This window comes from Lynx rufus, unplaced genomic scaffold (genome assembly GCF_022079265.1).
Source record: "Lynx rufus isolate CCGP_SWC_20201006 ecotype Redwood Valley unplaced genomic scaffold, mLynRuf1.p SCAF_6, whole genome shotgun sequence".
Taxonomy (NCBI): domain Eukaryota; kingdom Metazoa; phylum Chordata; class Mammalia; order Carnivora; family Felidae; genus Lynx; species Lynx rufus.
The window spans coordinates 4006592-4019873 of NW_025814878.1; the positions used below are offsets into that span (position 1 = coordinate 4006592).

The 13282-nt window shown below is 49.6% G+C and overlaps 1 protein-coding gene across 2 annotated transcripts in view; it reads right to left on the minus strand.

Moving 5' to 3' along the window:
* ZDHHC14 (zinc finger DHHC-type palmitoyltransferase 14) overlaps nt 1-13282 on the minus strand; it is a 291313-nt gene that overhangs the window by 14033 nt on the left and 263998 nt on the right. For both annotated transcript variants that reach the window (XM_047102756.1, XM_047102755.1), the window contains exons 6-8: nt 8762-8864; nt 7488-7597; nt 2120-2222 (exon numbers count right to left, since the gene is read on the minus strand). In XM_047102756.1, the coding sequence (XP_046958712.1) occupies nt 2120-2222; nt 7488-7597; nt 8762-8864 (316 nt within the window). The remainder of the gene's footprint in view (nt 1-2119; nt 2223-7487; nt 7598-8761; nt 8865-13282) is intronic.

A 13282-nucleotide genomic window follows, 5' to 3' on the forward strand; every position in this document is an offset into this window, starting at 1 on the left:
GACCTCCCTGTGTCCCTTGTTAAACCTGCCCTCTCTGGCTCTCATAGACGCACATAGTAGGTACTCAATAAATGTGTGGAATTAATAAATTATGCCCTCATCTCGTCTTAACATAAAGTGGCTTAATAGTGTCAACATCTTGAAGGTAGCCTTGCTTACTTTTTAAATCTAGTGAAAGTACACTGAAAGGTGGGATCAGTACCATGGGAGTCACAGGGTAAAACTAACGTAAGTTTGTTGGTTTTGATAAGGACCATTGCCGTCAGTGGTGCCCCCTAGTGCAGGTTCCTACTACTTCCTTTCCGTATGTGTTTGTGTCCTGTCCCCGGACGCTGCCTCCTTGAGGGCAGATGGACTGCACTCCACAGACCTTGCATCCCTACCACAGTTGAGTCCTCAACACAGTAGGGACTCAGGAAGGGTTACTGAACTAATGAGAGGTCACATACACAATGTGAAAACATGCGCACACACCACAGAAGTGATCAGTGGATGCCGTGGTCAGAATTCGTTCCAGGACATGTGTTGTGCGCCTGTAAGTGGCTGAGAAAGACTACTGAGCACGGACACAGCGGTCTTTAGTGCCTGTTCACTTGAAGGAGGAAGCGGTGGAAGTGAACGTGGGCATTAGAGTCATCAGACTGGTTTGTATCCACAAATTAGTGGCTGTGTACCCTTGGGCAGAGATGATCTGCTTCTCCTAGCTTAAAAAGAAAAGCAAGAGACAGGCATGCCCAGTTGCCATTGTTGGTTTGGATTAAACAAGATTCTGATCATCACGTGTTTGAACACAGTCAGTGCTAAATAAATGTAATCTCCTGTTTGCCTCTCTCCTTTCTCTCTCCTCATTTTCGTCCTCTGAAAAATAAGGGGGTGACCCTTAAGGGTCACTTATGTGGGTGAGTGGGGACAGAAAAAGATGTCCTGTGACCACTTTCAGAGTAGAGTGGCAAGGACTGTGACGCGCATGTACTTTCCTTTAAAGGAGGTGCTCTATTAGCGAAGCAAAGCACCACAGCACAAATTAGACACCACCACTACCAACAAGTTAATCCCAGCAAGCTTCTGCTGGGGGCTGGAGCCTAGTTCCAGGGTCATAAACACAGCTACAGGGTTGCTGGCATTAAGCGTGTTCCCTTAGCCCTGAATGCTTACAGAGACAGTCTTGAGAGTGTGGGCTTTCACCTTGCCCTTCTTTACAAGCAGAAACAAAGTGCCCAGGAGGCTGTCATTTTCCCAGTCCACTCCAGAAGGCGGGTCTTTGACTTGTTTGTTATGGAAACTCTCTTGTGGGTGATTCCCTTCTACAAAGAACAAACAGCTCCTGGGTGGCCACAGACTGGGTCCCTTTCAGAAACAGATTTCTTTAGGGAAATCTGTTCCAGATAAAGTGAAGCCATTGTCTTCTAGACGCCTAAGGAGTTTTAAGGGATGGATGGTTGGAGCCGGGCCTGGCTGAGCTTTCGGGTCCCCACAGAGGGACTCTTGCCCCTGTCCCAAGTCTCCAACCTGCATCCCGGAAACCAAGCATGCCGTTCCACACCTCACAGGACCCCTATGAGACCTCTTGGAGAGGCACTAGCTCAGTTTTGGCTGTGAATCAAGAACACCTTGTCTGATTTAGTGTATTGAGATATGCATGACTGAGCTTAGGTCACCGCTGAAAGTGGGGAGAAGTGGCCACCCATTGTACACTTAAAGAGGGGGTGGGGAGGTGAGCACAGATTGAGGCAAAGGGACAAAAAGGGACCAGCCAGCCAGCCAGCCAGGCCAGTTTGGAGCACTTGTATCTCACCCCTTCCCCCCCACTCCCCGACGACATCCTGGTTCTGTGTAAGGGGGCTTTCCATCACACGGTGCCACGAGCTGTTTCTGGAAGACCTTTTGCATGCGGACTTCCCCTTACACAACCCAGAGCAAACCAACCACTCAGGGGCCATAACCCTTTGTTGGGTATTGCCTTAATTTAACGCTTCTGTTCCCTCATCTGAGCGTTTCAGTAAATGGGTGTTCCGGGAAGGTTTCTAGGTGTGCTTGGTCTGTTACTGGGTTAGTGAACACAGAAGCAGAAGAGAAGCCTCTGCAGGGAGCTCTGGGCCCGGCTGCAGGCGGCCCCTACCATGTCGCTCTGTGACTGCGTGGCTCCGTAGGCGGCAATGCCATTAGAGGGTGCGGCTGGCTGCGGTGTATCAGGCTGGATGTATCCTCTTCTGTCAATCAGGCTACAAGAGAAAAAGCAATACGGAGGAAGAGAGTGAATAAAAAGCCAAAGACTCATCAATACTATTTTAATTTCCATGCGGGGCTTCCTCTTTCTGTGTGGGGCGCCACTGCACGCACCTGGGAATACACCCTGACTCACCTTCAGGTACAGTCAGTACCAAATTCTGTCACCTCTGCCTTTGACAAATGTCTGTAGCGTCTGTTCCCTGCCACCAGCTACAGACTCCCACCCCCTCCCACCCTGTCCCCCCAACCCCGGCCATCATGGCCACTGGGGCCCCGTCTAACTGCCCCCCATCCTGATAATGTCTCTACGCCCGCTGTCGCTGCTCGAGGGAGGGGGGCGCGCTTCTTCACCTGCGAACACTCCAGGCCTCGGAGGACTTGTCCCCACTTTCCGCCGGGTCTCAACCCACGCCCTCTCACTGCAAGCGCAGCGCGCCTAGCTCTTCAGGACACCGTGTGCCTGTGCCTGCGCCTGCGCCAGCGCCAGCGCCAGCGCCAGCGCATGCGCACGAACAGAAGGCCCCGCCCCGCCTCTCTGGGCTTTGCCACCCGTGCCTTTCGTTCGGGCTCTGGTTTCTCTTGCCCCGAGTCACTCTCCCTTCCACCCCGCTGTCCGTTCTTCACGGCCAGGTTCAAAAGCCCCCAGCCTTTGCTTTTGCCCCTTCTCCGGATTCTCTGGGACCTGCGTGTGACTCCTCTAGGGGCACATACCACTTGTCGCCTGGTGGCGTCGTGATTTTACACACTCCCCTCTGCGGGGCAGCTGACCTCGAGTCTAAGGGCAGAACTACAAAGGGCAAGAGGAGGTGCAGCTAATAAGTGGGCGCTCCTGGTGCGGCCCCCACCATCTGGGGCTCGGGCCACACTCGTCGGAAATGCTGCTGGTGCATCCAATGTGCTCACGTACATTCCCCACTCCTGAGGGCGGAGGGCTGGTCCGTGAGGTCGCCCTGCTACTCGTCAGGCCCCCAGAAGATAGGAGTTATGGCAACCTCTACCTTCAGGTGTTCGGACGACACAATAACAAGGCATTAAAAAAATACTTGTGATAAGATCTTGGAATGGGACTCTTGTCTGCTTCAGTTTCTGTTGGATCCCCAGAGGTTTAGAAAAACCAATAGGCAACAAGAAGCTCCATCTTTCAAAAAGAGGTGCTGGAGCCCCGTGCAGCTCAGACCAGGTTTGTGACCCCCTGCCAGGGCACAGAAGGTCAAAGGGGTAAAGAGCAAAGAAGGGTGCCGCGGACAGGCCGACACCTGTACCCTCCTGAGGACACACACAAGGGAGGCGGGGCGAGGCTGAGGCCAGACGCAGATCCCCCGGGAGAGAACCAGCGTGGAGTCGGGCGGAACTGTCTTTCCAAAAGATCCCCTGAAACCCCAACCTGGGCAGGGATGAAGGGGTGGAAAGTGTTGCTTTTCTATGAACTCCGGAGTTTCCGTTCACTGAAACAATATGATTCTCAAGGAAATGAAAGTGCCCGGAGTCCTTTTTTTTTTTTTTAAGTGACAGGAGAAACCAAGGGACTTACAGGGGATTTCATTCAGGAGCAAAAAAAAAAAAAAAAAAAGAAGAAGAACTAGGTCATCAAAAGAGTCTGAAAGGGCAGCAGGGAGGACAAACCTCTTCTCAGCCTTCATCCTGTGTGTTAGGCCTGTTTAATGGACCAGCCACATGCCCAAGACTGTGACAGTCTGCCCCAAGTCTCATTTTAGTCCTCACAATGGCCCAGGAGCCCCTCCTAATCTGGATGTGCTCCCCTGGCCTTACCTCTTGGTTTGCCCTCTGTAGTTTGCTCACTCCTACACACGAGTTCCTTTAGTTCCTTCTCCTACAGGCTCTCCCCTCACCTCAGGGCCTTTGCACATGCTGCTCCCCTTTCTGTTTTCCCTTAGTTCCCTTCCCCCAATTCCTACTCATCTGTTAGAATAGGTGACAACTTAGGCCCCCTCCTCTGGGAAGCCCTCCTGGGTTTCCCATGGAAACTATACCCCACCCTCTGTCACAGCCCCTTTTTGACTATGTAGACTTGCCATTCTATTAAACCTGTCAACCACAGGTTGACCCTTAGCCCTGGCCTGCAGGGCCTGACCCTGACCACACCTTGGGAGTGGTCTTTCTCTCTTTCCAACTTTCCATTCCTTCTGCCAGACTTGTATGAGGACCCCCTACCCCCAAATGTGGCCATTCCTACCCTGCTGCCATGCACACCTCTGGGACCCATGCAGGGAACTGAATGTGGGTCTTTGCCCTCATGGCTCACAGCTCTCAGTGGGAAACATGAACACACCCTTGTTTTGCTTTCTTTTCCTTCCTTCCTTCCTTCCTTCCTTCCTTCCTTCCTTCCTTCCTTCCTTCCTTCCTTTTTTAGAGAGGGAGAGAGAGGGGGAGACAGAACATGAGTGAGGGAAAGGGGCAGAGGAAGTGAGAGAGAGAATCCCAAGCAGGCTCCAGGCTCAGCGTGGAGCCTGATGCAGGGCTCGATCCCACAACTGTGAGATCATGACCTGAGCTGAAATCAAGAGTCAGACGTTTAACTGACTGAGCCAGCCAGGAGCCCCACAAAAACACTCTTAGGAGCACATCATTGTGCCATTTAAGAACATTTTAGAGAAACCCAGGCACACGATGCTGGGCATGTCACTGGTTCTTAGTCCCCGATGGACAGGCTTGGCTGGGATGTCCAGGGAAGGCTCTGGCCCTCTAATGGGCACAGGGGTGAGTGAGGTAGGGCAGAGAGAGAAGGGGCAAAGAATGTGACAGGAGGGAAGAACAAAGCCAGGCACCATGCCCCCACTGTATCTGCCCAGGCCGGGGGAGCCTTTGGGGGCAGTGGGAGAGGCCAGCAGCCCATCTTGCCTGTGCAAACCTGTGAGCAGTTCACGATGTTCTGAGGGGAGGCTGTCCTTGAGAAATGCCCCATCCAGAGGGACTTGGGTTTTGGGAAGAATACAGCCCCAACTCAGCCACAGTAGGAAATTTTATCCAGTTATGGAAGAAAGAAGTTTGGTGTGACAAGATTTGTTCTCTAAACAAAACAAAGCAGCACCAAATGGGGAACAAGAGATTTGTTCAAAATGTGAGACTTTTAAATTCTTTTCTTGGATTCAGATGTGTATTTTAGATTTAGGGAAGGAGGCCTATTCAGTTCCCCTGGCCTCTTATGCTCCTCCAAGGGCCCTAGCCCTGGCTGCTGGCCTACCCCACTCTCCACAAATAAATACACGCCAGTAGGAAACAAAGCTAAATTGTGAAAAACCAAGAATTTCCTGAGGGATTTTCTGGCCTAAAGAGCTCCAAGAGAGATGCCTGGGTGGGTCTGGAGTTGTCTTGGAGAGAGGCTAGCACCCTCCCAGGCATGCCTGACTTCCCAGCCCAAGGTGGCCCCCAATCCAGAGTCCTTGGCTGCCCCTTCGTGCAGCCCCTCCTCAGAGGAAGCCTCTGAGGGCAGGCCAGGGGCTTCTGGGGGGCCCCCAGTTCAGCAGGAGTATGGCACACTAGGCTCACAACTTTCTTGTTTCTAGAAAACAACCAATTTCTTTAAAAAAATTTTTTTTTAACATTCATTTATTTTTGAAACAGAGAGAGACAGAGTGTGAATGGGGAAGGGGCAGAGAGAGGGAGACGCAGAATCTGAAGCAGGCTCCAGGCTCCGAGCTGTCAGCACAGAGCCTGACATGGGGGCTCAAACTCACAAACCATGAGATCATGACCTGAGTCGAAGTCTGACGTCCCACCGACTGAGCCACGCAGCCGCCCCAGAAAACAACCAATTTCTAATTACCCAGTAGTACCAGTAACATAACCCAGTACCAATATGTGGCCTCGGAATATATGCTTGGATTTTGTTTCTGGGGAGGGCAACACCCTTACTTTCCTAATGATATTTCACTGAGGCTGATAATAAAAATTAAGTTTGCATGCCATTAGCACACGTCGGCAATGACTGGCCATGGAGGTCGAAGTGCACAGTGGGGCTGCCTCGGAGACAGTCCCCGTGGCTTTTTGTGGAATCTCTCCATTTATACATTTAGAAGCCACAAGGGAGGAAGTAATAAAGGCTTGGAAGCTCATTCTAGAGACTCGGAGTACTTGCTTAAGAAATATGGTGGATGATGGGTTACTCTGTTGGAAATGCTCTGCACGATGTAGCTCATCAATAAGCAGGACTCGACTGCATTTTGTACTCACGTAATCCTGCCTGGGGCGGGGTTGGGGGGGCGCTCGCAAGTGCCAATCCACACACACCCCGGTTCTGACACCAGATGCCTGGGTTTGGGTCCCGATGAGGCAGAGTTTACTAGCTGTGTGAACTTGGCACCTTACTTCACCTCTCTGTGCCAGTTTCCTCGTCCACAAAACAGGGCATAATACTGCCTTAACTCACAGGCACAGAGGGAGGTTGTTAAAAGCTGACACAGGGGTGCCTGGGTGGCCCAGTCGGTTAAGCATCTGACTCTGGATTTCCGCTCAGGTCATGATCTCGTGAGTTGGAGCCCCGCAATGGGCTCTGTGCTAACAGTGCAGAACCTGCTTGGGATTCTCTCCCCGTCTCTCTGCCCCTCTCCGACTTGTGCACACACACTTCCTTTCTCTCTGTGTCTCTCTGTCTCTCAAAAAAAAATAAACTTAAAAAATTATTAAAAAAAAACGTAAAACAATGAATAAAGGCTGATACATATAAAGCACCTGGAGCAGACCTAACACTATTCAGTGTCGGTCGCTGCCATCGTCAGTGTGGTCATGTTGCCATTGCCATGATACGTGCTGCTTCAGCCCAGTCCGCTCTGTCCTGTTGAGCTATTTTAGCATGCACATCCTGTATGACTCAGCTCTTAGCACCTCCTTCTACAGGTTTTCTAACTGCTTCCCACATTGTGTCCCGGTCCCCCTACTAAGCTGACCACAGCTCTCTGCTCGTCACAGATGCTCAAGATGACTCAGTACTTAATTGGAGTCACGTGCCTCAGCTTTCCTATTTGGATCCTTAGGAGATTTTCCCCAACCTTGACACAAATTCAGTGAAAGAACCAAAAAGAGGGCAGGAACAACACAAGAGACAGCCGTATCTCCACCTCACTAAGGCCATGTCTCCCTGACACAGAGCAGACCACTGAGCAGCGGTCATATAGGGGGTGTGACCAAAGGTGACAGTGGGTTTTGTGGCCAGGTCTCCAGCTCGCGAGGCCTGTGCCGGAGGCCTGTGCTGTTGGCTTTCCCGAGCTCTGTTAGAGAACGCGATCCTTTCTGACTCTTACCTTGGAGAGATGGGCCCACACAGGGCAACACAGCAATTTGTAAAGATATTTCCGTAGCTGTAGGGATTGTAATTTTCTTTACCTCTTTTATTTGACCAAGATCCTTTAATCTGAAAGAAAAGGACAGCGAATGATACAACATCCTTCATATTGATGCCACAATTTAGGCGAATGGGGTCACGAGAAACTCATCAAGAACGTAAACCATCTTTACTCATTTCTTCACAGGGAGAAAACCGAGAGACTTTTCTCAAGGAAAACTGGCATTTACCTCAAACTTGGAGATATCCCCAGACAGCAGGTCAGACTAGGGAGAAAGTAACATTCTTTGGGGACAATAATCTCTTGTTCCCACAACACGGTACCCAAAGGTCAGCTCACATAAGCCAGCGGAGATTTGTTTCATACAGTTGGCGTCCTAACCAGTAATTAAACAAATGGCAGCCGAAAGAGTTAACACGGCTCCCGTAACTACCCACTTATAGTCTGAATTCAGCCTCACAATGTTACCAAAATGAGCCCACAGATTCTAATATTCATAGTTGCCAAATACAAATAACTCAATTACATGTCATGTATTAAGTCATGTGTGTCTTACATGTCATACATGTCATACATGTCTTAAGTCATGTATCTCATTGGTACCGATTTTCCCAAGGCTTTAAGGCAACCTGACTGATTCTGAGACATTTAATTCCTGTACTAACAGACACTTCTGTCAGAGTCTAAATATTCGGAGCAAAGAGGACCAGGCTTATGAAGAACATTTCCAACATTATGTTTTCTGTTTTTATACCTCCTCTCCATCTGCATTCAGTAAAGGCAGATAATCCTGGACAAAAAGTTAAATTCTGGATGGGGCGGTCCCCTCCAAAAGTGTTAAATGTGAAAGGCAGATTCATCCACCCTGAGATATCAGCTGGACGTGGTCTCTCCTCCAGATGAGGTATGACAGGTTGCTCACAAAACTACTGAAGAGGAAGGAATAGACAATAAGCCCCTCCCTCAGAGTTTGGAGATGGGGGTCTCTCAGCTGACCTTAGTATCTAACTGATGTGGTCAGAAGGTAAGAGAGGTTGGAGATTCCCCACTGGAAATCATGGAGACCCTAGGAAAATGCTCCCCCTGCACATTGTTTGCTCCCAGAGGCTCATACCTGGAATGGAATATGTGCAAGGCCTTGGCCCCTGAGCTCCTCTCTCCTGTCCCCACCCCCCCCCCCCGCCTCTGGACGCAGACACACACACCCACCCCCCAGACCGCTGGGAACTCACATCTTCATTTGTCGTCTGGTTGGAGCTGATCAGGTATGTGTGGAAACCCGAGAGGCCGACGATAGACCAGACGGAGAAGAAGCACACCACGGCCTCCAGCACAGTGGCCTGGGGTCAAGGAGAAGAACGGGGTGGGGGTGGGGGGTGGAAGCGGGATAAGTTCTCAGGGCGCCTGCGGAACCAGGATGATGTAAGATTCGGATGGGAAACCCCACAGACGCTCACTGAGGCCTCTGAATCTATCTAGCTTTGTCCCTAACCAGAGGGGGACCCTTCAGGTCCAGCACTGTGCCCTCTCTCCTTCTGATTCACCCCAATCGTGCTCAACGACCAGTGGGCTCCCCGAACATTACCTGTTTACTATTTCACGGTGGACAGTTCCTCTGACTGGGGACAGTTCCTCCCCACCTGCCCTTGGCCTTTTCTGTGGCTCACTGTGCAGCCAATGACTGTGACAGCAAAGCCGGGAGCACGCTGGCCGGAGTTGGCAGCGGCCCAGGCCTGCTAGGAAAGGACGCGACATTGAACATGAACATCACTGCAGTCTCAGACTCTAATCTCAGCTTCTGAACGCCGGGCACTATCACATCAACAGGTTTGTCCCCCAACCTGATGTTGACGCCGAGTGAACCGTCACACAACAGTAGTTGACAATTGTGAGCAGGGCCGGCCACCGGCAACTGTAGCCTGGGCAGGGCTCACCTTCACGGCTTTCTCTCTGCCTGGATGATCCTTTCACCCACTGGTGGCTGCCTGCCCCCACCTATGGGTGGGCTTCTGAACCAGCAGGGGCATTTCTCAGAGTGGTGTCAGGGTGAGGGGTATTTTTACTTAGGGGACTCTTTGCCAACACCTTAGCCCACCCCAACACCTAAGGCTATTTTCAACTATTTGATGGGCAACTAGGAAACGTGGATGCTTAATCAGACATTGAGTGATGGCACGTCCCGAGCTCCACAAAATGTGCTACAACCAGAGGATAAAAAGCGTGGTATTCTTCGACAGATGAGATAAATCAACGCAGAGTGTGGCAATTTCCAAGGACTAGAGAATTTTTCTGTTCCACAAATGTTTATAAAATTCTATTTACAAGATATAGATGTTTCTCTGGGGAAAAAATATTCCTCACAGGTCTGGGAGTTTAAATATACACCATCCATCCCCCATCAAGAAGTTACAGGCTGGAGAAAGTAAACACCAGGCTTTCCTGATGCTCTCAAGGGTAGAAGCCATAGATCACGCTGTAATACATCACCATTGATTTTTTTTTTTCAGGATTGGATATAATTTATCTTTAGACCAGAGCAATGAATACAGTATTCAGTGCAGCGCCATAATCTGCCATGCCATTATTAACAAATACCACTGTCCGGGCATGTGGGGCGACATACAAAACGAGAGAAATGAATGGGCTCTTGCCTGTTGACCGACTGACTTTCAACATCAGGACAGACCACTGGCCCTGCTCTTGGAGAAGCAGAAGAATGCTCTGCTCTTGTAAGGTTTAAGCTTCTAGAAACCGCAAGCCTTCAGAAAAGCACTACCCTGAACTTAAATGGACATCTGAGGACGAGAAGAATGTCCCTCTGCCAGCTAGCTAAGACGAAAACAGCCCAGCACACCCAGAGTCAGACAGATGCCAACACACGCTGCCCACCGCGGGCCCTGCCCATTCCTCGTGGAGGCAGGAGTCGGTACAAAGGGAGGAGTAGCTACATCTCTTGAGAAGAGAACCAGGTGGTTATTATGGAAAAGCAGGTAAGTTCGGACGTGCAGGGAGGATCTGTGGAGTAAGAGAGAGATGCAGAGAAGCAGATCCCAACCCAGATCTGCCACCAGCCTAGGAACCCCAGAGTTATCAGGTGGGCCAATGGTTAAGAGGGGAGGCCTCAGGTGCACGTGGGGACACACAGATGGTCTCATTCTCAACGGCCTTCTCACAGGTGAGGCTCACAGGTGCCCCTCTTCTGACCATCCCCCCGCCCCGGGGGCAGACTGGGGAGGCAAACCACGTGGGTGGAGTGGAGTCCCGGAGGAAACGATGGAGGTAAGCAGCGGGAAGACTGAGTCAAGGAGAAGTGGGTTGCGGAAAGGCAGGTGACACTGGCAGTGAACCTCCACAGGCTGGAAGGAAAAGACAAGAGATAGAAAGATCAAAGAGGAAGGGACACATGAAACGGAAGCAAGAAATGATCAGGGTAGGAAAGAGAATAAAGAATGAAAGCAAAAGATTTATTTGCTGAATAACGCACGAAGAGCCAGACCTCCATCTCAGAAATGCTTCTGTGTCACCAAAAGTTTACAGTCCAGGTAGAATGATGGTGATGTCAAAATACACACAAATTCATATGCGTGAACCATATAAGACCTGGTATGTCCACGTGAGGGAGGATCACAGCATTTAAAGTGGCACAGCCCATTTTCTGGTGGCTCTTCCCTTTGCAATGCCACTTAAAATTATTACTCCCCAAAGGAGGCGTTGTTACCAGTGGACATGGGATTTTAAAGGCTTATAGGTCCAAAAATAAACTAGCAGATCTCTATATTAATATCTTATGCGCTTTAGAGACATTTTATAATTAGCAGATTGTTAGCTCACAGCTGTGTCAAAATGACACGAATTCAAGGCAAAATGCAAGACGCAGCCCTCTTTCCCTTGCCCCTCACAGTGGAGCCCCCCACAGCATGTCTTAAGGAACCCTCATCGTCATTCATAACAATGGCTGGTGTCTCTGGCTAGGCATCAGGTAGTACTCCAAAGGCTTACTATGGATTAACTCACTTAATCCTCAGTGACCCAGGGTGAAGTGTGATTCCCATTTACCCAACAGGGAAACTGAGGCAGAAAACAGGTAAGTACTTTGCTTGAGAAACAGCAGAGCTGGAAATGGAGCCCTGGAAGTGTGGCTGTGCCAGTACAAGAGAAAAGCCCTGGGCTGGTTCCTTTCCTATTCCTGCTGACATCCCCATGGCTCTAGGCTGACCACAACCCCTGCGGGGGAAGATGGGGATCCTCTTTTTGTCAGGGATTTGTGAACCTTTGGCAGCCTAAGTAGACCACTCCCCCTCCAAATTCCCTCTCAGGCTGGGGAACAAATATTTGAACAACACATCCCCTCACTGACTCCAGAGACAGATGTTGAAAATATCTATGCCATAATAAGATTAATATAAATTTTTCATAAGTGCATCAAAAGCCATTTACTGATATTTTTAAAAGAGGAAATGAGGAAGAAATACACCAACTCGACTAAGAGCCAATTTAATAAGCAGTTGGGTGTTACTGTATCAGAGATGGTTCAAAATTATAGCAGTTACCACTGCCAGCCTCTTTCTCCCTCCAACCCCCAAGAAGACAGTGAGCCCTTTTTTTGGCCAGGGGTGTGGCATTAATTTAAGTTCTACCCCAAGATGTCACACTTTGAGGTACTCACGAGATGACTGTGGAAATGAAAAAAGACTTTGAAAAATGCTGATGGGCAAACAGCCCTCCACTGAGTTTCCGTGGGATCCCAGAAGTGCCTGCTGGGTGCCCTTCTGTGCAGCCAGCCCTGTACTTAGGACAGGAGAGGGGGGAGGGACTCACTTCCTGCCCTAAGGGATCTGTTTGCCCTTGGGAAGGTAAGTGAGGTGAGAAGGCCTTGCAGACACAAGGGAAGAACGTTGGACAGAATGGTGAGGGCATTTCAGTGTTTGGAAAATCATAAAAGGTGAGAGATCATGGAACCAAAAATTTCTAACCTTTCTGAGTTCCCACTGTTTTCTCAGAAAAAAAAATGCACGCATTTTTTTTCTTCTGATTTCAGGAGTTTTAGAAACTCTCCTGACACCTTTCCATAGATACACATGGACCTCAAGTTAAAAAGTCCTAATTTATCTTAATCCCTTAATTTTACAAGGAGGAAGATGAGGCCCAGAGGGGTCAAGCTGGTAATTTACATGATAGACACTTTGACAATGGAAAGTCACGGAGACCCTTCGGTGTGGATCATGTGACCATCATCTTTCAGTCTCTCAAATCCTTTTCCCCATATTCTTTTATACCAGGAAATAAAGATGTGCAGTTCTCCCAAATTAATCTATGAAGTCACTGTAATTCCAATCAAAATTCCGGAATTTTAAAAAGGAATTAAAAACTGACTCTAAAATATCAGGAAGAGAAAACGTGCAAGAATGGGTAAGAAAACTTGAAAAAAAAAAACAACTCTTGGGTTGGGGGATGGGAGGACACCTTTAGTAAACAAAACACAGAGTCTGAAACAGACCTGTGGGCACGAGGGCTACAGAAGGCATTTCAAATTTGGGTGAAAGAATACACTGGCGACTCTCAAAGTGTGGCCCGTGGGCCTTTGGGGTCCCCGAGATCCTTTCAGGGAAACCCCCAGGTCAGAACTATTTCCCAATCAATGCCAAGACATTACCTCCCAGTCTAACTGCTTCTGTCATTCAGGGGCTTCATCTGAAGGCTTTGGGATGGGCCTCACTCCCATCATAATAGGGAAAGTGCTTGTGCATTCTGTG